The sequence below is a fragment of the Setaria italica genome, chromosome IX, assembly GCF_000263155.2.
Source record: "Setaria italica strain Yugu1 chromosome IX, Setaria_italica_v2.0, whole genome shotgun sequence".
NCBI lineage: Eukaryota > Viridiplantae > Streptophyta > Magnoliopsida > Poales > Poaceae > Setaria > Setaria italica.
The window spans coordinates 8321055-8348785 of record NC_028458.1 but is presented as its reverse complement, the minus strand read 5'-3'; the positions used below and the strand labels follow the sequence as shown (position 1 = coordinate 8348785).

The following is a 27731-nucleotide window of genomic DNA, read 5'->3' as shown; positions in this document are numbered from 1 at the left end:
ACTACCAATGGACGCTTCTTTGTTTCTTATAATTGTGATAGAACTCAATCGCCTAAATGTGCTGGTAGGTGTTCATGTAATTCTGCTGCTAACTGTGATCCGTCGAAGCTCGGCACTGACAATGGTGCTCAGCCATGCCAGTATCAAGTTGTTGTTTCAGAGTATTCTGCAAAAGTATCATCATCTACTGTTTCTATGGTATGCTTTGTTTACCTTCACATGTAAAAATCTTGATATCATAGTTATATTTTCTCACTGTTATTTTATTTTCTAGGCAACATCTGCCAATCCATCTGAGGTTAGAAGGATTTTTACAATGGGACTGCCATATACGGCTCACCATGGAGGGCAAATACTATTTGGACCAACAGATGGATACCTTTACCTTATGATGGGGGATGGCGGAAGCAAAGGAGACCCTTTTAATTTCTCTCAAAATAAGAAATCACTCTTGGGGAAAATAATGAGGCTTGACATTGATGGCACACAAAGTAAGTTGGCAATAAGGGTTTTGTTCTTGTTTGTTGCTAAGTCATGTGCTTGTAATCTTAAGTGTACGTGTGCATATTTGTTATTACTTTTACTGGACTATTGTAGACTATTCAGTTAGCAGGATTGCAATTGTTTAGCTTATAGTTGTATTGTTGTTCTGAGTGGCAGTGTTAAGGTTAATGTTCTTAAATATGGAATTTGATTATGACCAAGAATAATGAAATATATTCCTCAACCATACAATTTCTCACTTTGTGGGCAATTATTTGAAATGTTTGGATTAAGGAAAGTTTTCATACTCTGTGTGTAAAGAACAGTGTTATACTACTTTAATGTAAAAAAATGGTTTTAAATGAATCTAACTCAGAATCAGAAACATTAGAATGACACGAATTCCTCAAAAATTTGATGGCCGGATGTTTCATATGCACATATGGTTGTGGATTGTGGTTATATAATTCTAGTTGACAGTGCTAATTTGGTGTATGGCACCGCTAATTTGACACCTGAATGACAAAGTTACTTGCTGATTTCATGTTTCCTTCTTCGGAAGCCAAGTCACTTTTTTGAGATGTCATTTTAGCAGATGAACACCAATACCTTTGAAGCTTTCTACATGTAGAATGATGTATAAGATTTAATTTTGGGTTTTGCTCTTTCAGGCCAGAGTCAAACCCTAAACCAGAGCTTATGGGGTAATTATTCTATTCCAAAGGACAATCCGTTTGCTGATGATAGTGACTTACAACCAGAGATTTGGGCCTTGGGTTTCTCCAACCCATGGAGATGCAGTTTTGATTCTAAGAGGCCTTCATACTTCTACTGTGGAGATGTTGGGCAGGTACCACTTCAATTATAAGTTTATCAAGCCACATATTTCGACCTTTTAAAACTAGAAAAATACTGAAGCGCTGACAGTTCTTCTCTAAGCCTCTTGGGACATTCTCTATACTTTTTTATTAAGAAATAATATGATGTACATAAGACTAGTGATAGTGAGCTAATCTCCTTGTTTATTACTATACTCAAATATAGTAGGATAAAAGTCTTGCTTTATTTTCGTTGACTCTTAATTTACACTACGAAATCATTTCATTAATCGTTTGTACTTCTGAAGAGAACTAAGATAGTGCCGGGCATCACCTTCTGAATTTGTATTTCGACTTTTTATCTAACATGAGCAGGATGCATACGAAGAAGTAGATTTGATTACCAAGGGAGGAAACTATGGATGGCGTGCATACGAGGGTCCGTACATTTATCATCCACAACAGTCGCCTGGGGGGAATACGTCACTTGACTCCATAAACGCCATTTTCCCTGTCATGGGCTATGACCATTCCTCTGTCAATAAGGAAATTGGATCTGCATCGATTACAGGCGGATATGTTTATCGAGGGTCTACTGATCCTTGCTTATACGGAAGGTAGCACTTCTATTTTCATTGTTTTACAAGGAGTACAGGATATAGCTCATATTTTTTTCATTTATCTTGAGTAATTTATTTGCCATAAGTTTCTAGATAAATTCGTTTTCTAGTTTGTTGAGCTTAGATTGACAGTCCTATCTGCTAATGCCCTGCCAGGTACCTCTACACCGATCTGTACTCATCAATGATGTGGACCGGCACAGAGACCCCAGAGGGCAGCGGGAACTACACCTCGGCTGTGATTCCACTGAGCTGCTCCAAGAACTCCCCGATCGCCTGCGAATCCAGCACCGGGAGCACCGACCCGTTGCTCGGTTACATCTTCTCGTTCGGGGAGGACAACAGCAAGGATATCTTCGTCCTGGCGAGCAAGGGCGTGTACCGAGTCGTCAGGCCCAGCCTCTGCGGCTACACCTGCGCCGCGGAGAAACCGGACACCAACAACGGAACGACGACGACGCCTGGATCTTCGTCTTCTGCTCCGGCGACGCGGCTGGGGAAGTCGGTGGCGGTAGCTTTGGCGCTTGCTGTTGTACTCTTGAGATGCCCACACGGCTTGTTCTTCGGTATAGTCAGCTTCGCGCTTTCTGTGCAGGCAGCCTTGGTGACTCCACTTGTACTGTAAGTAATGATGTGGTACGTAGTATATATTGGTTTTAGTTGAAGTTTTTTGGGAGAGCGCAATGCAGCACGCATGATATCGGTAACAGTCTGCCGACATTTTTGTGCTTCTGATGCCATCTGTATTCTGTAGCGTAACTGTAAGTTCATTTCTCGCATGGATCTAACAGTGTTGCTATTGTGGCATCTCGTGTGGTGTGGGTCCCTAATTTTCATGGTTTAGGGACGAGGAAGACGCGCCCGTGAGCGAAGACGGACGGGAGAATTTGCAAATCCTTTTCACGCGAGAATCCCGTCCGGAGGTTGCGTACCCCTGAGGTGGTTTCTAGATGCCGTTGAATTGGAAACCGACGGAGATCTCCCGAGCAAGTTAAACAGATAATGAAAAAGAGAGAGACAAGATTAAGAAGTAGACTACTATATTCCCTAATTGACGGCATTACGTTTTCCACCGCACAACCACCGTGTCTCTCTCCTCTCTAATCCTCTCTCGCCTCTCCAAGTCCGGCGATGTAACCGACGCCAGCCCGACAACCAAGGACGGAGGTCCTCCCCGTCTTCCCTGACGCCGCGGAGGCAAGATCCGGTCCGGCGCCCGCGTCAGCGGGGCGCTGACGGGGACTTGACGCCTCATTCATGTAGGAAAGTGCCGGGGAGTAGCCGCCGGCAGACTTCCCCGCCTCCGCGTCGCCAGATCCAGGTGACGGCATCCGTGATAGCCGTGGCGCAATCCGTGAGGGAGGAGCATTGGCTTCCATGGATACCCGCGGCAGCGCGCGACGATTCCGCTCATATCCCGGCGGCGCATGAAAGTCCTGACGGTGAGCCATCCCATGCTGGAAGATGCCAACAACATGAAGCCCGAGACGCCGCCGCCGCCTTTCGACCTTTGGCCGTCCATGTCGCCCTCTGATGTGTTTCTGTCCTCAGTGAGCACCCCATGGATTCTCCAACTGCTCGTATCTTCTTCCACTTTAGGCTGGTGATGGAGGCGACGGATCATGGAGGCATCCTTCCCCAACGTTGCTCATCGATGGGGAACGACAATGATGACGGCAAGCGGAGGAGGATCTGTGAAGGTTCATGGGTGCGGAGGATGCTCCAGGATGCTAAAGGATGCAATCTTTTTGTGATTTCGTTTTTGTGGATGTAATTTGTAATTGTTTGATGTGTTCATGAACATTCTTGATGATGCAAGACATTTCTTTTGATTCTTGGCGGATGAATATTTATTAGAATTGGGACTACATGTGCGCGTGCGTTTTTTTCTCTAAAAATATGAATTAGAAATTTTAAAGATTTTTTTTGTAAATTTGTTCATTGTTTAAAGAAAACAGAAGAAGAAGATATATTTTCCCCTAAAAATGCTGAAAATAAAGAAACGATTTTAGCAATGCAAAAAAAAATGTTACTTTTGTTGTGAATTGTTTATGAGGGAAAGATGTGAAATACTTGTGATATAAAACAAAAGTTGCTGGAAGGACCTTGGTACATGCACATGCTTATGCGAGACAAAATCCATTAACTACTTCACTAATTTAATCGCTGACACAACTATACTTCCCTCTTACACGCGTCAGCCAGGAGAAGATGCCCTCCGGGATACCCTCCGAATTGCCCCGTCCCTTTTCATGCCGTGGCTGAAAACATGCAGGACCTTCTGTGCATTGCTTTAGCATTTGGTTCAGAAAAGATTGGAGGAATCTGCCGGCCCCCTCTTCTGTTCTCTGTGCTTGTCCTTGTCCCCGTCGAGGAACGGAACGGCTCCTCGGCTCTGGCCCCACCCACACCCACGAAATGTCCCTCCCGTCCGGCGGTTGCTCGCTCGCGTCGTGCGGAGGTGTTGGCGTCCAACCGAGAAAACAGGAGGAACGAATCGTTCCAAACGATGGCCTTGTTTAACATTCTAGCACCAGACGGAACAAAATCCAAGGACGAAATCCACGTTGTCAACGATCAGTGGTTGGATTCCAGCTCGCCGGATTGCTTAGGGTCAGTTCCTACCGGTTCCGGCTTCTCCCGTACACTGTAACAACACTGTTCGCGGAAGTCATTTTCCTCTCTCCTCACCCTCCCTCTCACAACCTGGCAAAGAACCGGAAGAGAAGTCACAAATTATGACTCCTCCAGTTTCAGCTCCTCTACCCCCATGCTACAATGGCATACGAGCAAGGTGCATGGCACCGCACGACCAGCCACTACACCCCGCGCCAACCAGAGGTGTGCGGCCTGGTGGGTGCGCGCCTGGCGGCGGCGAGCAAGGGAACGGGACTCGGACGGACATGGACGCAACGAGGACGGCGCCGCCCCGGGCGCTGAGGGGGGGCACCCTCTGCTTCATGCTGCTCCGGTTGCGCGCGCCGCGTCCTGCTCGAACAGTCGAACTCCGGACGAGTTGGCACGGCGCCGTACGGCCGGCCGCCGCGCCCACGCCTGGCCGATCGGTTGGATCGAGCACGCCCGGCCACGCCAACGTCATGGTGGCGGGGCATAACGCGGCGAGCAAGGCATCGGCGCCTCTTCATCATCGCACGCACGTCGCCGGCCACGGGCCACAGGACCAGGAAAGGAAACATTGGTTTGACCGGAACCTCTCAGATCATATCGTGTCGCCGTCGCTGTACCGCTCGTACTGCACGCTGATGCACGGGCCCGGGAGCAAAGACAAACAACAAACTAGCGAGCTAGGCAGATGTGACATTTAAATTTGCGTCTGGGTTCGTACCACATCATCTGAAATCCAAAGTTCCTGGTTCAAATTCAAATTCAGATTCCAAAAGATACAAGCTGCGGCTCTCGCTCAAGCTGAATTGCTGGTTCAACCAACTCGCAACCGCTCCAAATCTCCAATACTTCGTGACTGGCTTCGTGCTCCCCCTCACACACACACGCCATGACGTCAGGGCTCCGAGCTCACGCTGGCACGACGCATACATAAAGCCGCGATCCCGCCTCCCCGGCATCTCCCCACTCCCGCCACCGACCGCCAGCCTCCAGTACGTCCTCCAGCCATGGAGTCCGCCGCCTGCCCCGCGCGCACCGCCTCCGCCGTCGATCTACGCTGGCTGCTCTCGGTCGCCGCGGGGGGGCTCTTCGCGCTCCTCCTCCTGCTTGCCACCTCCCCGTTCCCGCTCCCCACCTCCTCCCGCCTCTTCGTCTCCCCCGTGTCCCGCTCCAGCTCCACCACCTCCTCGCCGCGCCCGCTGCCCCCGCTCTTCGTCGAGTCCACGCTCTCCCGCTCGACGCCCCCCGCTGCCACCTCACCCCCGCGCTTCGCCTACCTCATCTCCGGCTCGGCGGGGGACGCCGGCATGATGCGCCGGTGCCTGCTCGCGCTCTACCACCCCAGGAACCGCTACATCCTCCACCTCGACGCGGAGGCGCCCGACGCCGACCGCGCCGGCCTCGCCGCCTTCGTCGCGGCGCATCCGGTCCTGTCGGCGGCGGGCAACGTCAGGGTGATCGAGAAGGCCAACCTCGTCACCTACAGGGGCCCCACCATGGTGACCACCACGCTGCACGCCGCCGCGGCGTTCCTGTGGGGGGAGGGCCGCGGCCGCGGCGCCGACTGGGACTGGTTCATCAACCTCTCCGCCTCCGACTACCCGCTCGTCACGCAGGATGGTAACGGACTCTTTGTTTCTTTCTTTTCATTTCTCCAATTGTGCTTTGACGCTTAAAAAGTTGCTCAAATTATGATGCTTCTGATGCAGATTTGATGCATGTGTTCTCCAAGCTGCCGCGCGACCTCAACTTCATCGATCACACGAGCAACATCACCTGGAAAGCGTACGTGCTCTGCTCACAATCGATTGCAAAGGCCTATGCGTTCTCGATGTACCTGATCATGGTAACTGAGACGAGTGCGTGATGTTGACAGGTTTGCGAGGGCGATGCCGGTGATCATAGACCCGGCGCTATACATGAAGACAAAGGGTGATCTGTTCTGGGTGCAGGAGAAGCGGAGCTTGCCGACGGCCTTCAAGCTCTTCACTGGTATGGATACTCTGCCTCCTGTTCATCCGTGATCGTTACTTGACAGAAGAATCTCCGGAAGTCGTTAAGTTTTCAGTGCAAGCACGCAATTGTTTGCGGCAGTGCCTAGATGTGTCGTTTCCTCTGGTTCATGATTACTAGTGTACAGTCTGGATCATCGGTAGGTCGTCTCGTGTTGTCGACATTTAAAGGAAACTGAACTGTTCTAACCATGAAGCAACTAACACTATCTACAGTTGGGTAGATGGTGGCTGCAAACACAGTAATGTTGCGCATTTTGCTCTTGGTGGGAGCATAGAAACAAATTCTTGGTGGGAGCATAGAAACGATAATTCCACGCATGCCATTATAATTTTCAATAATTTGAAAAATGCCATTGTCAGTGATTGAGGTGACCCCACCTATCAGCGACACAACCGATGGTAAATTTCCAATTCTTAAAAATTGTAATGGCATGAATCCAACCCGCCCAACAAACTCACTACTTTTTGGACAAGAGCCTACGTCCCTTTTCCCTGTTATAATAAACAGGATGGGGTATTGGACTTGTATGTTGGGTACAGAATCGCCGTGGTTCCGTGGCTAATCTTCTTTCTTTTCTTTTGTTAGCAACTCAACTAACTTTGTTTTCAGGCATTGACAATGACGCATTTAGTTTGATGTGCAAAACTTGGTTGGATCAAGGAAATTGCGTTGGGGGATACCTTTATGACCTTATTTTTGCCTTTGCTAACACGAATTGCTAAGGCAGACGTGGCTGGCTTCAATTCAACTGCAATATTTTGTTGTCGGGGAACCTCCTCCATCACCGTGCTGTTTTTGTTCCTGGCACGACTTCCTTGACCTAAAAAAATGATTGTGCTTTTACATGGTTGAGATGATATTCAGAAAGAATTTTTTAAAAAAATACAGCAGAACAGCATGGCAGCCACTACTTCTCCACAACCAGCATGAGGATTGAGGAAACAGTAGAACAACCTAACCTGATGCTACGTGCTCGCAGGTTCGGCGTGGATGGTGCTGTCGCGTCCGTTCGTGGAGTACCTGATCTGGGGTTGGGACAACCTGCCCCGCACGGTGCTCATGTACTACGCCAACTTCATCTCCTCCCCGGAGGGCTACTTCCACACGGTGGCCTGCAACGCCGGCGCCTTCCGCAACACCACCGTCAACAGCGACCTCCACTACATCTCCTGGGACAACCCGCCGATGCAGCACCCGCACCACCTCACCCTCGCCGACTGGGACGCCATGCTCGCCAGCGGCGCCCCCTTCGGGCGCAAGTTCCCCCGCGACGACCCCGTGCTCGACCGGATCGACGCCGAGGTCCTCGCGCGCCCTGGGGCCGGGACGGTCGCGCCCGGCGGGTGGTGCGCCGGCGGCGAGGGGGAGGAGCGTCGGGGGAACGGGAGCGGCGACCCGTGCGCGGCGGTCGGGAACGCGGGGTTGCTGAGGCCCGGGCCAGGGGCCGAGCGGCTGCAGACGCTCGTCACGTCGCTGCTGTCGGAGGAGAACTTCCGGCCGAGGCAGTGCGTGGTGGAGGAAGAGAACTGATGAGCTTGGCGGCCAGGCATGGCTGTGTTCTGGCAGGCATTTCAGCGTTGTGCCTGACGTACGCGATGCGGATGCGAATCCTTGTTTGTAGTTTGTACACGATGTACCAGAGCCTACTAGTGTCTGGTGTATACGATGAACCCCAGTATATGTACAAGAAGGAGTACATGTACATACTGGGGTGGTGTCACGGGCTCACGGACGGCAATGGCATGTAGATGATACCTGCAGGTGCATGGTACATGATGCTAGGTGCCGGCTATACTCTGGGATGCACACATGGGATAAACACGTGCCCCCGTATCTATTCGTTTTTGCTCATCTGATAGATCGTGCTCTTTGTTCATATCCTCCATCCCAAATTACTATTCATTTTTACCTTTTTAGATATATAATTTTTATATATATCTAAACATTAGGTGCATATAAAAAACTATGCAAAAAGAATAGTAATTTAAGACGGAGGAACTAGTATTCGCTGATGTGAGCGCTTGTCGCCTAAAAAACTATGTCCACCCAGAGTCGGAGGCGTGCAGCACCTCCTTCTTGATCTCATCTCCTGCAGCCCTGCACTGCAAGCACACTGCACACTACTCCATGGTCTTACGATCTTATCCCCGTCTCCCGGCCTCCCGGGAGAGTGGATGCGGCAAACCTAGCACAGCGCACAACGCGCGGCCTCGAGGCAGCAGCAAGCTCCATGCTGCAGGCACACGGCTTGACGCCGGCGGGCATCAATGGCGCCATCCGCAAGCATCAACGACGTCGCGAGCTTGAGCAGATCGCCGGAGCAGAGGTGATCCGATCCGATCTTTCGCGCCGCGTGAGCCATGGCGGGTCAGATCGGCACGGATGTGGCGGGCCAGCCCCGAGAGGCGGATCTGATGTTGCCAAAACTGAGAACGGGGGCGGGCACGGGGGTCGAGCGAGCGAGGAAGAAGACGGGGTCTCCTTGTGTAAAATCCGGGGCGATCTCGGTCGCACAAGTCCGATCCGACGGTGGATAGGGGCCCAGGGGGTGGACGGTATTTCATTTACCGTCCATCCCTGGGTTCGTTGCCTCGCCGGACAACCGGCGCGTCCCTGCCGTTCCTCGCGCGCTCGCCTCTCTTTCCGGTACGGGAGGCCTCCTGAAGGTGTGGCCATGCTTCCGGTGAACTGAACCAAGGCCCCCTCCATCCCAGGCCGCTGCTCGCCAGCCCAGCCGTGTGCCTCCGAGACGCGCGCTGGGCGTCGCTGCAATCTCAGGCCAGCCCCAGATGGCGTAGGCCGTGCTTGGCTGGGAGGCCGCCGGGTCGCGTGTGTCCGAAGCACATTGCCTATTTGATCTGCTCAGCAGCACCCGGCCAAGCAGCAGCACTGCTGGTGGTGGAGGCGCCCCGCGAACTCCTTGCGCGCTCTGGACGCGCCGCACTGGTGCGGGGAAGGCAGGGCGCCGGTGCAGCTGCGCCTGCTCGCTCTGCACGCGCCGTATCTTCGGCGCCAGAGGTGGGAGCCCTGATGCCGACGATCTCCCGCTGTGGACGAAGCCTCCTCCGGATCCGGCGTTAGCTGCGGCGGTGGTGACAAAACCCCGGAACCTCGCCGCCGGCCGGGTGGCGCACAGGCGGTCGTACTCGTCGCGCATGTGCGCGAGCTCCTTGTCGCAGGTGACCGACAGGCGGTGCCTGATCGCGCGCACGTCCGCGCCGCTGGCCATCTCCTCCAGCCTTCTTGTCAGCTCGCGGAAGGACACGTCGCGCGGACGACGAGGACGCGCGGCACGCCACCGGCGTACCGGATCGCGCTGTCGGGGCCCCGGGGCATGAGGCGCCCTCGGTGCGTAGTTGCACAGCAACTTCATGCGTGGGCCGTATCGGGTACTGGGCTGTTGCGGTCACCGTATAGTTGGGGGCCCGTACTCGCATACTAGCCCATGATGGGCTATCTACTACTGTGCTCCATCCAGGCCGCGCGGACAAAATTTGGGCCCAGCAGCACAGACGTTTAGACCTCAGCTGCTTTGCCCAGAGACAAATCGTAGCAGAATCAGAAGAAACATCTTTCTATACCAATGGTTGTAACACCTGAAATTAACCCATAAGAAATCATGCTATCAGTTGAGAAGTAAAAATCATGAAAGCACTCTGAAAAGCTGAACGGTAATGCTAGGACTCGGCTGTCCGGAGCCACCAGAAATATCGGACATAGACGTGGACGGGTGGCACGTTTTCATCCACAAACCTTGCGCTCTCTGCCATATCTATTTTTTCTCTAATACTACTGCTTGCTTCCACGCTTGCTAATGTCTCCATCTTTCTTCATTCCCGAATGCATCTGCTACTCTCTTCTCGCTTGCTACTGCCGCTTGTAGCTGCAACTCCTCCTGCCCACATCTCCTAGAACTGGGGGCGTGCTTCTAGACGAGAGCTGGGGCCGTGCTTCTAGATGTCTACAGGGATGGATGGCCCTTCTTCCAGCGCTTGGCCCGTCGATCAGGAGTACCCGAGAATCGTCAAGAAGAGCGTAGCGGAGAAGGATGAAAGGCGATGGCAGATGGATAGACCTGGCGGTGTTTTATACCTGGCAACTTACCGAGGGATATTTTGAGATAATAGATTGGTTGGTAGGGAATCGTCGAACCTGAAATTTGAAGGTAAAAGCGAGGACACAAGATACGAATTTATACAGGTTTGGACCACCAGAGTAGCGTAATACCCTACGTCCTATTTGGAGTCCTATTTGGAGTGTTGTATATTGCGCCTTACGCTTGGGTGTTTGGTGTTGAGAATTTAGTCTTCTGTTGTGGTTCTATGAGATCTTGGCCAACCGATCTAGGGACTCCTGCTCTCCTTTATATACTCCAGCGGGCGGGATTACTAGTCAATTACAAGGTAAGAGTCCTAGTAGGATTACAGGGTATAGGGGAATCCTAGTTGGAGTTCGTCTTTTTACTTCCTTGCGGATACTGGGGATCTATCCCAGACAAGCTCCGACCGCTTCATAGTCGAATGCAGCAGTCTTTGAGTAATTTTTAAATCCTCGCCGAGTAATTTTGGTGCGCTTCGAGTACTTTGTCTGGCTGAATCTTCAAAGTTTTTCAAAGCTGTCATAAGGCTATGGTGTGTTCAAGCCTTGATAGTCTTGATTTTGCAATCTTTATCTTAGGATTGTGATATGAAGGGCGGCGAAAGTCGCACTTAATATGGAGTAGCTCCCGAGCCTTAGGTTTAATCGAAGAATCAGGTTGCATCTTAAAAAAATCAACTGTTGGGTGTAGCTTATCAGCCCTCGAGTCTTAGAATGATTAAATGATCAATCTGAGGATCTTTAGTCTTCATGCAAATCATCATCCGAGTAGTTTTGCGGCATCCAGCCCCCGAGCTTATGCGCCAGGCTAACCGTACGAGGCACGTCGAGTAGTTATTTGGCTCTTAGCCTCTGAGCTTGGAAACTAGCTGAACCATTGGAGATATTCCAAGTAGTAATTGGTGCTTAGCCCCCGAGCTTGGGAGCTAGCGAAGCCATTGGAGTTATGCTGAGCGTCCTAGAGAGTCATCACCGAAACTTGACCTGCAAAAATAGATGCATATATTATGTAGCATATTGTAGAATTTTGAAGATACTATCGAAATTTATTCAGTGATGAATGTAAATATTGTGTGTCATGCTCTTGTTTCAGCCATATTTCTCCCGAGTAGCTAGCCTATTACGTTTAGGTTCCCAGTCCCTGTTTAGCCATTGCCACTGCGTGTGAGATCTTTATCACGTGTACGCGTACTGGCACTGCTGCTACAGCGATCTTTGTCTCGCGTCCTAGCGTTTAGGCATGACAGAAGATCCGATACTTTCACAAATTGAGGTGTGTTCTATTCGAGTAGATTAACAACCGCTAAGAGAAGACATTTAAAATAAGTAAGCGTTGCGAAAAAAAGACTGCGCGTAAAGTAGTCATTGAGACTTTTCTACCTTTTTGGTGAGGAGAGTATGTGTTGCTGCGCATAGGATTTGTGCCTCCTAAGGGTGTAGCCGCTACGAGCCTCCAGAACTCAGTGCATACAACCCGTGGCTATAGCCTTCGTAATTCGGTGTACCAAACCCATGGCTGTCGGTTAACATGCCCTAGGAATAATTGGAAAAGTGTAGCTCTGTAGGGTAATTTCCGTCGAGAGGCGTACACAAAAAAAAGTACTTGGTGAGTTGCCCTGGATGCAGAAAACAAGCCGAAAAAATTATATAAAATTATTAAAAAAGTGACTTAGCTTGATTCGTGGACGATTGTCGACGAAGTCGTGGCGGTCGTCATGAAGCTGCGACGGTTGTTGATGAAGCTGACTAATCGAAGCCGATTCCGACTAGTTGTTTAGCACGCGGAACCCGCCCTCGACTAGTTTTCTAGTAGACGAGTAGTCAAAGTAGACCGTCCTCGACTAGTTTTCTAGTCAAGATGAGTAGTCAAAGTAGTCGTTGGCGACTTGATGCGGCCGGACGTTAGGGTAGCAGTGCTCGCGTACATTTTCTATGTACGTTAGGCTACGATTTTTAGATCTTGCGGTAGCCTTCCATACGCGTGTGGCACAAATCCCTCAAAATTGCTTTTTACGGAGAATAATTGGAGCTGATAATTTGCCTCAATCCACGCGTGACAGTAACACATATTTGTCATCTTGGGAATTATGCGCATGGGTCGCTCGGTTTGCCTGATCTCCCAACTTGAATCAAATTTGCCTCTGCCTTGATCGATGAGCCATATGCAGCAGTCTGCGGCGGAAACCGACTCGGTTTTCGACTGGAACGTGGAGCGCAATGATTTTGTCTCGGCATAGATTTGTATGCTCATAACTTCGACTCGGCGACTTGCTTCTTGTAGAGTAGATTGATCTTGATGATGAGATCCTTCAAGCTTGTCCGATGATCTCGACGATCACCCCTACCTGGCGCGCCATATGTCAGTGTTTTATACCCGACAATCTACTGAGGGGTATCCCGAGGTAGTAGTTTGGTTGGTGGGGATCGTCGGACCTGCAACTCGAAGGTAAAAGTGAGGATACAAGACACAGATTTATACAGGTTCAGGCCACCGGAGTAGCGTAATACCCTACATTTAGGGTGTTGTATTTTGCGCCATGCGCTTGAGTGTTGTTTGGTGTTAAGGATTTGGTCCTCTATTGTGGTTCTATGAGATCTTGGCCTACCGATCTAGGGATCCGTGCCCTCCTTTATACACTTTAGGGGTAGGATTACTAGTCGGTTATAAGGTAGTAGTCCTAATAGGATTACAGGGTATAAGTTCTAGTAGGATACATGGATCCCTAGTTGGAATCCGTTTTCTTCCTTCCTTGCATGTACTGAAGATCTATCCCCGACAGGCTCATGCAGTCCGCAAGCCATGGCTCGACATTGCTGCCACCGACGAGCTCGTCAGCCTTCATCCATGTCATTGCGAGCAGGCAAGTCAATCGGGTGTTGCATCAACTTGTTCACGATGTTGCATATAATTATTTTTTTGTTTCGACCTCTTCTTCTTTTGTTCGACATGTGAATTTATATGTTACAAAAGATTATTTGGCATGTTGTAAGAGATGTTTTTTGTTGTTGCAATGCTTGATTTGGCTGAGATCGCGAGATTGTTTCTATTCGAGATGTTGCAACTGGTGATTTTTATTGTTGCAATGTGTCTATTTTGAATGTTGCATGAAGCGATTCGAGATGTTTCATGCATGTAAAGGTGTTGTAAATTTATCTTCTGATGAATGTTGCGTGAAATATGATGAAATGCTGCGCACGGGAATTTTTTTATCCTATAATGAGATGGATGGTCTACATGAGTTCCAAAATTGATGTTGCCAGTATTGATTTTTGATGTTTCGATAATTATTTTTTAATATTGTGATGGGACGTCACGTTAGCACGTGCGAAATCTGAATTTGGAAATCTGGTGTCTGTCAGAAGTGTCCCCCTGATACTTCTGAATTTACAAATAGGCTCCTTTCTTCTGGATAGTCAGTTCATCGTCGCCCCCTGGTAGTCTCCTCCACTGCCGCCTGACTCCGCCGTCCTCCCCACCATGGCACGCGCGTGATTCACCGCATCCAAGCGCAGCGACGGCGGCGGCCCGCGCCCTCCGGCGCCACCCGCTATCAGGATTCAGGACGTGCCTTTTGGTCGTCCACCTCCCGTAGCCATCCTCCGGTCGCGCCGTCTATCGCGGATAAACAGAAACCGCTGCGCCTGTCCGCCATGGCTGGCTTCAGAGTAGGCGAGGAGCGCAACTCAGATGCGCTGTGGGCGGCGCCGGAAATGACGACGACGATGGCCTCAACGTCGGCCGCTTCTGCTGTCTCTTCATACAGGGTTCAACGACTGAACGATAGAGGATATATCTGTTTCTGAAAAGTATACTTAAATTTGTCGCGATGTCTCTTCATTCAGACTGTCAGACATCTTAGGTCAGCACTGCTTAACCAACACTACAGGAAGAAGGCCGCACAGGTCCGATGATACTGATGTTGCGTGACTTAAGGAAATAATGGCGTGTTTGATACTAGGTGCTAAACTTTAGTAGTATCACATCGGATATTCGGATGCTAATTTGGAGGACTAAACATGAGCTAATTATAAAACTAATTGTAGAACCCCTGTGCTAATTCGCGAGAAGAATCTATTAAGTCTAATTAATTCATCATTAGCAAATGGTTACTGTAGCACCACATTGTCAAATCATGGACTAATTAAGCTTAATAGATTCATCTCGCGAATTAGACTTCATTTATGCAATTAGTTTTGTAATTAACCTATATTTAATACTTCTAATTAGCATCCAAACATCCGATATGACAGGTGGTAAACTACTAAGTAGGGTATACAAACGGGCCGAACGTGCTCGACTGATGGCACCATAGTGAGCCTCTTCAGTTTTTGCCCACCTTCTTGGACTGAAAAGATCTATCATCGTTTGAACAAGACTAGGCATTGGGCAGTAGTCTGGCGATGTCAAAACGCAAGGAAGTGGTGTTTCTTCTTCAGATATGTTGCTGACTACCATCAAGTGAAGTGAACCGTAGGACTGATTGGTGAAGATCTGACGAAGGATGATGTTTGCGATGCTCGGCCAGAGTCCCTCCCAAGTTTTTGCCAAATCCGTTCGACGTGTCCCGGCCTCTCTATGCGCACAGGCAGCCGCCAGCGGCGTGTGGCTCCACTCATTGCAGCACGCCACCCCGTTGGGCGTTTCGCGTTGGTGGCTCGCGGATTGGCAAGCCGCTGGTCCGTGGTCCCTCCACGGTCCAAGGGTCCGGAGGCGGCGGGACCGGGCGGTCAAAAGATTATCCCCTCCCCGGCCCGCCGGAACAGAGACATTCCTCCGTCATGTCCCTGCTGCAGCTAAGCTAGCGGGATCCTCTATCTGGCGGTGTCGGGGCCTCCATCTCAAAAGCCGGAAAAGAAAAGGCCAGGCCAGGCCAGCTCGTCCGATCCTCCGTTGGCCGTTCCACGAGGCCGCCGGCCCGCCGCCGTCACTGCTCGCCATCGCCACCAACGACTAGGAGTAGGATTCCGCCCCCCGGGCCGGGGATAGCGATGCGTCGTCCCTGAGGGAACCTGGGGTTTCGAGTGTTTTTTTTACCGGCGCCGCGCGGTCGCCGTACAGGTTGGTCTTGGTCGGGAGACGGGGCAGGCAGGACTCAGGAGCGCGCGGCAGGCTGGGACTGGGAGTGATTGCGATCGGTGCGGCAAAGTTGGGAACGGATCGGAGGAGAGAGGGCACTGTAGGGCCGGGCGAATCCGGCTTTGTTCCCTTGCGAGGACCTCACATGGGGGTAGAAGGATTGTTAAGGATATCCGTTCCAAAGGGCAAAGCGGGAGAGGACGCCGATCATTGCCATGGCGTATGTACTCGCACTTCCTCTTATAGTCTTTTGTGTGTGGTGGATCGGATGTGATCATGTAGCATGCTCTGCTGGGCCCTGATAAACTGCCGGTGGTTTGGAAGCTTGGAGTGAGAGTTCATCAGACCACCAAACTAGCTACCCTTCTGTGAGACCTTTCATTCAAGCCACCAAGTCCGATTGCTGTTAACCGCGTCAGCATGTAGGTGCAAGATCTGTTCGTGGGTCTGGCCATCTCTCCTAGGGAAACTTAGGGACGACTGTTTTCGAAGTAAATATGAGTTAAGACACAGTGTCGATTGCTACGGCTACTACTAGTGGCCACACAAGACGAGCGGTGAATAGTGCAGTAAAGAAGAAAAAAAAGAACGACATGGTGTTTGCAAGGCGAGGATAGAGGTCCCTGGCCACAACCGTCCAAGGTGTGATCACCGGCGCTGCGCAACTAGGCGTACGGTGTTGGTCTCGTCACCACTGCTGCTTTCTCAGTCAGCACCGATGCCAGCCAACACAACCGCCATATGCAGCGAAATCATTGATGCCACGCCGCAGCGGCCGTACGCATGCAGCCATCATGCCTGCTCTGCTCGTACCACCAGCAATGGCCGATTCCAAATTCTAGTGCGAACTCGGCATGCTAATCAGTTCGCTCAGGCAGCGTAGGCCCCCTGCGCCCTGCAGATCGCCTTGCCCCTTGCTGGCAAGTGCGGTACTGCTCTTTTGGAACTTCCCTGTCTTCCTCGGGCGTCCAACTCATAGGCTGATCACGACTAGACCTGGTGTTTCTGATTTGTACTTTTTGAGCGAACCAACAAAGGAGAGGAAACCCAAAGCCGCTCTCGGCACACATCTGCATCCATGTAGCATCAATCAGCATCATTGGATCGGACTCCAAAGCCAGGGCTTCGGTAGAGCAGGATGTACATATATATAAACATCATGTGCTGCAGATTGCTAGGATCGTCATACACACTCTTCCTTCACCAGTCACCACTTGTCACTCTCCTCTGCTTCCTTGCATTGCTCCCAACTCCCAAGAACCTTGCATTGATCCCTTCAGTATATTCTGCAGCAACCTTTGCATCTCCTCTGAACAACCGCCGTTCATCTCTGCACAGCATCGGAGACGGAGAGTCGCTATGGAGAGATAGCACTTGCTGTTGCAGGTGATCATCGCGACTTGCAAGAGAGAGATCTTTTGCAAGGGCCTAGCTAGCTGGTAGAAGCTAGTGTGATCAGTGATCACCGTACCTGAAAAGCAGAAGCAGCGGCAATTAATGGCGGGCAGGCTAGCCGTGCTCGTCTGCGTCGCGCTCTTGTCGGCGGCAATGGCGAACGGCATCAGGACGGCGGGGACTGTTGTTGGCCCCGGCGCTCCTAGCCCTGCTGTCACAACGACGGCGAGCACCGCCGCTGAAGTTGTGCCTACGCCGCCGGTTGCCACCGCTGCAGCCACAGTGTCTGCAGACCAGCAGCAGGCTCCCTTGGATGACCCGTACAAGGACAGCAGGAGGAAGGTGCCCAACGGACCTGATCCTATTCACAACAGGTACTAATCTCATCTGATATTCCGTTATATACTATATGGAACACATTGTTCACATTTGTAATGCAAATCTCTGAACAGAGCATGTATTAAGAAAAATGCATGAACTTACTACAAGTTATAACCATGCCAAACTGTCTTATCGTTAGCACAGAGTTACTATATGGCAGTTTCTTAACTGTTCAAAATGGATTCAAAATTTCGAATGGTTTGGTACTTTAATTTCTATTAGTTTGCAATATGAACTTCCTTTGGCAGTTCGTCAGAAAACGCCGTTTAGCTAGCGTTGCCAGGTAGGGGACCATAGAAACGCCATCACAAATACTAACAGACATGCTAGGCTCTGAAAAGAAGAGCTTAAGCATGGAGTCATGGAGAGATATGCCTCGACATTTGTGCTCGTCGAGACCAGGCAAATAGCGCAGTTAGCAGAAACAAGCAAGTGATAGCATGACAAAGAGCCAGAGACACAACAAATGAGTGCACAGCAATGCAATACTACACCTTTCGAATTAGGCATGCATGCATGGTCCCATTGAACACTGACCTCGATTCAGGATTTCACCATCATGATTCGCTTGCTTTTTCAGGAGAGCCAGATGGGGAGACGCACCGGCGAGGAGAGTGTAGGGTACGTGACGACGACGTACAAATTTCTCAAGACTAAACGGCGGCGAGCATGCATTGATGTGGAAGCTAGGTTCCATCCATGGCGGCTCTCGCTTTAGCTAGCCGAACACACGCATGCGATGCGCTGAGCTCCAGCTAGCCATGGTGGTGGTGGTGGTCATGATGGCCGACGACGACGACGACCCAAGTGAAGACACTTATAAGTATGCATGTATTAGAGGGTGAGAAAGGAGGAGAGACCGAGATCACAAGCAGGCCATACACAGGAGGATGGTACGGTGATCTTCTCACTTTGGCCAAAGTGATCTCTGGTGGATCCTCTGATGAGGTTTTTGATGTTCTTCTCTTTTCCTTTTTTTTTCTTCTTCTTTGGGGGGTTAATGGTGTTAAAAGGAGCACTAGTCCAACTCCAAGCACTCACACAGAGAGAGCACGTAAAGCTCACACAACGCTCGAACATTGATGAACAAAGACTCTGCAGAATTCTTGCCTTGTTGCATTGGCACATATTTTAGCAGCTTGGCTTTTCCTCGTTCCCGATGGCCATCACTTTAAACGATTGGGTGCAGTACGTATATGCATGCTTCGAAAGGGCTGAAAGAAGGGTTAGGCGGCATGCTGCATGTTCTTGTCAGTAGTCACCAATCAAATCAAGCTCCAGATCAGCCGGCCGGTAGCTGATCATTGGGCAGCTACGGACTACTCCGTACGTCTCTGGGAGAGGTTCTTGTCGATACACTGGCTGGCTCCGGCGTCGGCCTCTTTTGTTGGGCATCGGCATTGGCGTTGCCTAGCTTTGGCCTCTTTTGCACACAGGCAGCAGCAGGCAGCGGCATCTCATGTCTTTAGTCGCTTTATCTTTTGCTGCCGCCGCCCGCTGCTATCGAGTCGCGCATTTTGAGGATTTCGTGCTGATCCTGGCCTTGTATCCCGAGGACCGGATATGATGCCAGGGACGACGACCGATCGAGACTGTGAATGCATCTGTGCACTGATCGATATGGCTCGCAATAATAAACAAGTCTGCTACCTGATTTGCTACATGCAAGGAAAGCGAGTACCAGTAGATCAGTTTTCAGTTGCATGGGAATTAGGCCGGTTTGATAATCCAGCTAAAATTTAGCACCGATCACATCGGATGTCTAGATACTAATTAAGAGTATTAAATATAGACTAATTACAAAACTAATTGCTCAGATGGAGTCTAATTCGCGAGACGAATCTATTAAACCTAATTAGTCCATGATTTGACAATGTGGTGCTATAGTAACCATTTGCTAATGATAAATTAATTAGGTTTAATAGATTCGTCTTGCAAATTAGCATAAGGTGAGTTGCATCCGAATAATTAATTGCAAATTAGGGCTTAATATATTCGATGTGACAGTTTAAAAGTTTTAGTAGCTGTCGTGCCTGCAGCGGCTAGAGACCAGAATCCAAGGAGGGACGAGAGGGGGATGTTGATGCAGACCTCCAACCATTGGAGTTTGGGATTTTAGTCCTGTGCGTGCAATCGTGTTTCGTCAGTCCATCTACAGGCACCTCATGTTGTTGTACGGAGTACGGAACATGCATGATGGTTCCGTGCGAAATGTTTTGTGTCCCTTTCTTCGTGGAACTCCATCGTCATAACAAAAATAAATTAAAATAGCTCTCTAAATTTGAATCCAAATTACTCACACTAATCCATCGACCCGTGCTCCCGTAGATGCTAATTATTTAAAAAGCTATTGTATTATTTAAAAATTAGACCCTAACTAATAATCAAATTATTAACCTATAACTCTCTCATTTAATTAATTATTCTTATATAATACTCGTATAAATGTGCACTTATCTTTGTTTAGTTGTGGTCGACTTTTAATTAGTAATTACTCTATACACCTTTCATCCAAATTTATACTTTTTTTCATTTGCATTGCACCTTCATATATTGCGTTCAACATGAAAAATCAATACTTTTTATCTCTTACTCCTATTAAATAGAATTTAATGATTAATTACTCTAACGTGTGCGATAGACTTTAATGATTAATTACTCTATAATATTTTCATCCATATTTATAATCTTTCTTTTTTCACTTTGCACCGCAGATATGCGCTTGAATTTATTTAATAGACTCTAAGGTGGAGCTACATTTTTTAACATGAAAATCTATATTCTCATTACTTCCTTTATATATATTTATAAATGGTGACACAGATCTTGAGTATGTACCTTAACTATCATTTTATATACCAACAATGTAAGAAATACGCAATTTAGAATCATATAGTGGTGTACCTCGGAGTATATCTTTAATAAAGGTGTTTTGTGTTCAAATTCAGGGTTACCTCATGTTATTTTAAATAATGATGACATACATGGGTAATTTAGATGTAAATTTAAGGGTTATTTTAAGTTAGTTTTTATAATGTTGGTGGTGGGCAATTTAGATGCAAATTTATGGAGTTATTTTAAATTTTTTAATGGCATAAATGGGTAATTCAGATGAAGATTAGGGAATTATTTTAGTTTATTTTATATAATGGCAGAGGTGCGTAATTAAGATATAGATTTGGGGAGTTAATTTAGGCTATTTTCATAATGGCAAAGGTCGATAATTTTTTAGAAAACATAATAGATCCAACGGCTATGACGATTTAATCTACCGAATTTTCAATTTAATCTACAGAAATAGACCCGAGGGAGTAAATTACAAGTTAAAAAATATTTCCGCTAAAAACCAATTTGATAAGCAAGATGTAAAAGCTCTGCAACATGCGGGGCGAGGTTGGCAGTGCATCCACGAATGGAGACCTGGCTCGCCAAACCCGACCGACGGAAGGAGCATCTTTCGTTTTCCTTTCTACGTAAGTACTTCCTCCGTTCGGAAATACAAGGCATCTAAGAATTTAAAATTCATCCCCAAATAAAAGACGCTCTAGGAGTTTTTGTCAAGTACTAAATCAACTTAATTAAAATTTTATCAAATATTTTTCTTGTTAACTAGAAAACTTACCTTGTATTACCATTATCTATACCTTCTATTACCATTATCTATACCTTGTATTACCATTATCTAAAGATATATGAGATATTTATCCACCTTATTAATCTGTCCTAAAAATCTTAGGATGTTTTTGTATTTCAGGACGAAGGGAGTAAATAACATGACCACAATAAAAATATACTGACTTACTAAACCCACGTGATGGAGAGAGTAGTAGCGTAAGCAAAAATGACATAATAGGAATATTCTGACTAGCGTGAGGTAGGAGACGGGAGAGGACATCATGATCTAACCCATTATGCTTGGCCCTACTGGAGATGGACGTGTAGTATATAGGCCGGTTCCTCTTTCTTTAAATTAGCTTCTTGGCTTCTTGCGCGTGCATGAAGCCTGGTTCTACTTTTGCCACGACTGCCTAATCCTTCCATTTTACATTTTAAATTGTAGGTCGTTTTAACTTTTTTTTATGCATATAGATACAGTGTATATAGAAAAGTCAAAACAACCTAAATTACGAACGGAGGAAGTACCTAGGATACAGACCAATAAGTACCTGTCTCGGAACGGTTGGCACATATTTGGGGATAAGAGCAGGTATATTGCTACACCTCAGCAATTTCATAGGTCATCTCATACAATGCTACGTAGGATTTTTGCTGATGTGGAGGAGAGAGGGTGATGAGAGAGATAGAGGTCGTTGTTTCGCGAAACAATCGCCTCATAGGCTATATTTTAGAACTACGAGATGACTACTCTACCATTGTACGGGTTGTGGTTGCATGCAACTCATAATATTTCTTTTTTTCTATGCACAAATTAAGAGAATAGAGTTACTATGAGACAACTTAAAAAGACACCCTATTATACAAGTTGTTTGTTAAGGCGTCTCATAATTACGTGTCAATGCATGAGAACGACTATTAGATAACACCAATATACTTGCCCTACGTACCAGTTTTCGGAACGGTTGGCACATAATTGGGGGAATTAGAGCAGTGCAGTTGAAACGTGCGCGTCCGAGCGGCGCTAGCTGATGGTCCATGGTTTCAAATAATTGCTGTCCGGTGTCGGCGAATAATTTGATGTCACGATATGATCCAAAAACGTGGAGGTCTGCATGTCCGGGTGTGGTAGCTGCGATGCATGGCTCAGGATCCATCTCGGGAGCTTACAAGTAGCACGACGCCGCGCGCCGCCTCTGCAGCATGCACCGCGCCGCCGTTACTCTCTCTTCGATTCATTCATTCTACTGTACCGGTCGCAGGCTCGCATGGACTCCTCCCAGTCCCCGCCGCTTCACATCGCCGTCTTCCCGTGGCTCGCGTTCGGCCACCTGCTCCCCAACCTGGAGCTCGCCGAGCGCCTGGCCGCGCGAGGTCACCGCGTGTCCTTCGTCTCCACCCCGCGCATCATCAGCCGGCTCCGCCCGGTCCCGCTCGCGCTGGCGCCGCTCATCGACTTCGTGGCGCTGCCGCTGCCGCGCGTCGACGGCCTCCCCGACGGCGCGGAGGCCACCAGCGACATCCCGCCCGGCAAGACCGACCTCCACCTCAAGGCCCTGGACGGCCTCGCCGCGCCCTTCGCAGCTTTCCTCGACGCCGCCTGCGCCGACGGGAGCACCAACAAGGTGGACTGGCTCTTCGTCGACAGCTTCCAGTACTGGGCCGCCGCCGCTGCGGCGGACCGCAAGGTTCTCTAGGCAAACAGCCGGTTCTCCTTGACCGGCGGGTTCATTAATTAAACGTAGTAACTGGCTCTTGCATGGCATGACATGCACGCTTGATTGACTACAGATACCCTGCGCGCTGATCCTGCCATTCGCATCGTCCACGTTAGCGGAGTTCGGTGTGCCGCGCCTTGAGCCGCCCGTGGAAGGCTCGACCGCCTCCATACTTCAGCGATTTGTACTGACCTTCGAGAAATGCCAGCTTGTCATTCATCGCGCCTGCTCCGAGCTGGAGCCAGAGCACACGCCTCTCCTGCCAGGCATCTTCGGCAAGCCGGTGATCCAGTACGGCCTGGTCCCGCCGTGTCCCCCCGCACAAGGCCACATCGAGCACGACAACGCAGCCCTGTCGTGGCTCGACAAGCAGCAGCCCGAGTCTGTCCTGTTCATTGCTCTGGGAAGCGAGCCTCCGGTGACCGTCGAACAGCTGCACGAGATCGCGCTTGGGCTGGAGCTCGCCGGGACGACATTCCTCTGGGCTCTGAAGAAGCCTAACGGCCTCCTCCTCGAGGCGGACGGCGACATCCTGCCCCCAGGTTTCGAGGAGCGGACGCGTGACCGTGGGCTCGTGGCCATGGGCTGGGTTCCTCAGCTCAGCATACTGGCTCACAGCTCCGTGGGCGCGTTCCTGACGCACGGCGGATGGAGCTCCACCATTGAAGGGGCTATGTCCGGGCATCCCATGGTCTTCCTGACGTTCTTAGATGAACAGAGGATAAACGCGCAACTGATCGAGAGGAAGAAGGCCGGGTTGCGAGTGCCAAGGTGTGAGAAGGACGGCTCGTACGATCGCCAAGGCATCGCCGGAGCGATCCGGGCTGTCATGTGCGAGGAAGAAAGTAAGAGCGTCTTCGCGGCTAATGCCAAGAAGATGCAGGAGATTATCAACGACAGGAAGTGCCAGGAGAGGTACATTGACGAGCTTATCCAGCGTCTGAGATCCTTCGAGAAGTGAAAGAAGCTTGTGCAGATGTAAGAGACCGGTTTACAGTTATACGCTTCGCGGTTGATGGCTCGGTGCAACCATGTACAACATATAGCATTCCTGAAATAATTCTCGACTTCGAAGTTTGTATTTGCTTCAAATGTATCCACGTTTGCCCAATTATTAATATCATAACAAGAAGACGCTGCTATCACAGTAGTTCATTTTGATCCGTTCGTTGGATACTCATTCAATTACAAATTATAATTCACTTTATCTTTATCGTAAATCAAACTTCTCTGGCGTCAGTGGCGGATCGGAGGCAAGATCAAAACTTGGGTGGGGGCTTGCTTCTTCCTCCGTCTGACCGTCTCCACCCTTTCTTCCTCTTCTTCGTTTTTTCCTCTCTTCTCCTCCTCCTCTTCCTTTGCTTCCAATGAAGTTCTTGGGGGAGCAGGGGGCTCGAGCCCCCCTAGATCCGCCCCTGTCCGACGACGTTGATTAAGTTTAAAGAAAAAATCAACATCTACAACATCAAATTAATTTATTGAATCTACCATAAAATGCATCTTCATAGTACATTTATTTGGTATTGTAGGTATTTTTATATTTTTCTACCAACTTGTCAAAGTTAGTTAAGTTTCACTAACAATATAAAGTGACTATAATTTGAAATGGAGGGGCATATATGTCTAAGTGAATTTATATTTTCAATAGTGCCTTGTTTTCCCATTTTTTTCTTTTGCAAAGTTTTGAAGCTGAAATATATCTGACTTCTTATTTTTACTTGTTGGAGATTACTTTTGAAGCCTCCACATTAATAGTCACAGGATGCATTAGAAAAAAAAAAGATAGATTCTAAAAATTCTAAAAAAACTAGAAATATCGGACCATCAACCCTGTAGACTCTAATCATCTTTTTTCTGCTATATTTTCTGGAAAAATACCCACCTATACTATTATTATAAAAATAGCCTAAAGTAATCCTAAATCAATGTCCAAATTACCCACCCTTTCCATAATAAAAAATAATCTAAAATAACCTCCTAATCCTCATCTAAGGGTGCGGTTTGGCAGTGCTCCTTTCGCTCGGCCCTACGCGAGATTTTGCGGAGCGTTGCCAAACGGGAAACGTGACGTCAAGAATTAGGATGAATTGATTCGCCCGATTCCACATCGAGTGGGGAGAGAAAAACCTGCTCCCATTGATTCCCTTCGTCTTCCTCCTTCACCGTTGTTTATCAAGCCCGCGTACTGCTCATATGTTTCTGCTCGAGCGCTGAATGCAGGTCCGATGCCCTCCCATTGCTTGTCTCCGCGCATGCGCGGGCCGCCCGTGCCATTCCTCTCTAGGGCTTAGAGCTCCGTACATGTCACCTCCCTCTGTCGTCTTCCCTTGCCCTCTCCATCGTGTACTCATCACCAATCTCTACCGGTGCCACTACTCTCTCTAGCTGTGCTCGCCCCGTCGCGCCTCACCTCCCTCACTGGAGCTCGATTCGCCGACGTCGTGCTCGATTAATGGAAGAAGAGCTCGATTTGTCAGCGGTCGGGCTTGATTTGCCGGTGGGCGAGCTGAAATGGCCTGCTGCCATCGCTGACTGGAGCTAGAGCCTCCATGGAGCTCCACCAAACAGGTTTTTGGGGAGCAGAAGTGGTTAGGAGTGGAAGCAAGCCAATCGAGGAGCAGAGCGGAGCTAGTTTGGAGTGCTGCCAAACATGTTCTAAATTATCCTCTTATACCATTATAAAAAAATAATACAAATTAACCTTCTAAATTTGCATCTACACTATAATATTACATACATTTGCTATTATTAAAAAGAACCTAATTTAGTTCTCTAAATCTGCACCTAAAATACTTACTTATATCATTATAAAAAATTCAAATGTACTCCAATATATAATTATATTTTAAATTAGGCTATTTCTGCCAACGTTAACATAAAAAATACTAATTTAATCACTCAATGGTGGATTATATGTATGTATGTATGTATGTATGTATGTATGTATGTATGTATGTATGTATGTATGTATGTATGTATGTATGTATGTATGTATGTATGTATGTATGTATCTCGTTGTATTTGCATGATATCTCGCATGTGCGCGAGCTCCTCGTCGCGCATGATATTGATATATGTTACAGACTGTGCTATGAGCCCATGATCACTCAATGATGGGCCAGCTAGGCCGATAGTGGGATGTCTGGTGAGGCGATACTAGCACGGCCCATGGACTATTATGCAAATACGGTCCCCCCAACTGCGTGGGCTGGTTAGCGTGGCGCCGTCCGCAAGCGCGGTTCACGACGCGATATACTCCACCGCCCTACTCGACTTCAAACTCCTCGTCGGACTCGACTTGACCATGCTTGGTCGTCATCCATACAAGTTTGTGCCCGCCACAGCTTTGCTCCCTCCCAAACCAATCGTACCCGCCTCCCCCCCTCCGATCCCCACACGCTACTCCATCCGACTCGATCGATCCATCACTGATTCATTGTATCCACCCGCCCTCATGGCGGCGGCAGAAACGTCCCGCCGAGCCGCCGGCGACGGCCGCTCGCACATGAAGCTGCTGTGCAGCCACGGCGGGCGCCTCATACCTCGCGGCCCCGACGGCGCGATCCGGTACGTCGGCGGCGAGACGCGCGTCCTCGCCGTGCCGCGCGACGCGTCCTTCCGCGACCTGACCAGGAGGTTGGAGGAGATGGCCGGCGGCGCGGAGGTCCGCGCCGTCAGGCACCGCCTCGCGGACGAGGGCCTCGAGGACGTGACCGTGTCGGTCACCTGCGACGAGGAGCTCGCGCACATGCGCGACGAGTACGACCGCCTGCGTGCCACCCGGCCGGCGGCGAGGTTCCGGGTTTTCGTCACCACCGCGGCAGCGGCTTCCGGCGGCGGAGGCGTCGTCCAGCGCGGAAGATCGGCGGCGGCGGGGCTCCCACCCCTGGCCCCGAAGATGCGGCGCGTACAGAGCGAGCAGGCGCAGCTGCACCGGCGGCCCGCCTACCCTACTGCACCGGTGCGGCGCGTCCAGAGCTTGCCGGAGTTCGCGGGGCGCCTCCACGCGCAGCCTTCCCTTCACCACCACCACCAGCAGCAGCAGTGCTGCTGCTGCTCCTGCCGGCGCCCCACCTACCCGGCGCCGGTGCCGGCGCGTCCGATGCACGCGGCGCCCTACATGTCCAAGAAAGCATCTGCTGCTCCGTCGATGCCCGCCGCGAAGGCAACAGGGCGAGTGGTCTTCCTCACCGATGCCGGTAGCGAGAAGGCGAGGAGCAGAGACTCCCAGGCGGCCATGGAGAGGAGAAGAGCGATCTGGGAGTTCGAGTGAAGAAGCGCGGCACGAGTTGCCATCAAGCCTAGGTGTAGAATCTGTAAAGTTCTGTAAATTTTGCGGCATGATGTAACACCCTCTGTCTCTTCGTCCAAGATTTTGTTCGGGCGATTTCTGTTGTTTAATTTGGCAGCGACAGCAAAATTCGTTGGTTGTTTTCTCTCTTGATTTTCCCAGCAACAGATGTAAATAGCAAGCGATCCGAATAGTAAATTAAGATTGATTTTCCTGTGCCTGTTCTTGTGTTACAAATCGCATCAATTTCTTTCAAGAAATGGAGTAGCGTTATTTCTCGTTGATTAGTTTTAGTTTCAACTAGATTGAACTAATAGTTCGGTTTCGTCGCGCTTAATCAAACTGATGAGTGAATATTACAAGTGGAATACGACGATCAGCATGCAGAGTTTCAGGCATGTTTACTGCATACACAAGTTCTAAGCAATGCTATAAGCCTATAAACTGGAGAAGCTATCGTTAGCAATAGGAATTAGCTTGGCCGGTGTTGCTGACTTGTGGAGTAGATCAGGCAATTTTCAGACACTTGATCCAGTCGCTCTATAAGTTCATCTGCCTGAGCCAACAGCCAACCAGCGCATCCCAGCCGAAAAC

At 49.4% G+C, this 27731-nt stretch overlaps 5 protein-coding genes and 1 long non-coding RNA gene across 6 annotated transcripts in view; 5 read left to right on the top strand and 1 right to left on the bottom strand.

Annotated features, from left to right (window-relative positions):
• LOC101785119 (HIPL1 protein) overlaps positions 1-3757 on the top strand; it is a 5581-nt gene extending 1824 nt beyond the window's left edge. The window contains exons 3-7 of the mRNA XM_004986245.3: positions 7-198; positions 275-491; positions 1155-1333; positions 1677-1918; positions 2078-3757. Of these exons, the coding sequence (XP_004986302.1) occupies positions 7-198; positions 275-491; positions 1155-1333; positions 1677-1918; positions 2078-2546 (1299 nt within the window). The 3' untranslated portion in view covers positions 2547-3757. The remainder of the gene's footprint in view (positions 1-6; positions 199-274; positions 492-1154; positions 1334-1676; positions 1919-2077) is intronic.
• Positions 3758-5457: 1700 nt separating this feature from the next.
• On the top strand, positions 5458-8438 carry LOC101772128 (beta-glucuronosyltransferase GlcAT14B). Its single transcript, XM_004982065.2, has 4 exons — positions 5458-6166; positions 6256-6331; positions 6423-6538; positions 7542-8438. Exons 1-4 carry the CDS (start codon positions 5554-5556, stop codon positions 8090-8092), a joined length of 1356 nt encoding a protein of 451 aa, XP_004982122.1. The 5' UTR covers positions 5458-5553; the 3' UTR covers positions 8093-8438.
• A 7795-nt stretch (positions 8439-16233) lies between these two features.
• On the bottom strand, positions 16234-17372 carry LOC111255747. Its single transcript, XR_002675658.1, has 2 exons — positions 17209-17372; positions 16234-17067 (listed from the first exon to the last, which is right to left on the bottom strand). It is a non-coding gene; the product is annotated as an uncharacterized LOC111255747 (long non-coding RNA).
• Positions 17065-18647, top strand: LOC101771723 (CLAVATA3/ESR (CLE)-related protein 25). The gene is made up of 2 exons (XM_004982064.3): positions 17065-17506; positions 18094-18647. Exons 1-2 carry the CDS (start codon positions 17235-17237, stop codon positions 18131-18133), a joined length of 312 nt encoding a protein of 103 aa, XP_004982121.1. The 5' UTR covers positions 17065-17234; the 3' UTR covers positions 18134-18647.
• A 3662-nt stretch (positions 18648-22309) lies between these two features.
• Positions 22310-24009, top strand: LOC101771328 (UDP-glycosyltransferase 91D1). The gene is made up of 2 exons (XM_004982063.3): positions 22310-22816; positions 22920-24009. The coding sequence occupies exons 1-2, from the start codon at positions 22397-22399 to the stop codon at positions 23805-23807; spliced, it is 1308 nt and encodes a 435-aa protein (XP_004982120.2). The 5' UTR covers positions 22310-22396; the 3' UTR covers positions 23808-24009.
• Positions 24010-26300: 2291 nt separating this feature from the next.
• On the top strand, positions 26301-27119 carry LOC101784727. The gene has a single exon (XM_004986244.1). It carries the CDS (start codon positions 26301-26303, stop codon positions 27117-27119), a length of 819 nt encoding a protein of 272 aa, XP_004986301.1.
• The last annotated feature ends 612 nt before the right edge of the window (positions 27120-27731 follow it).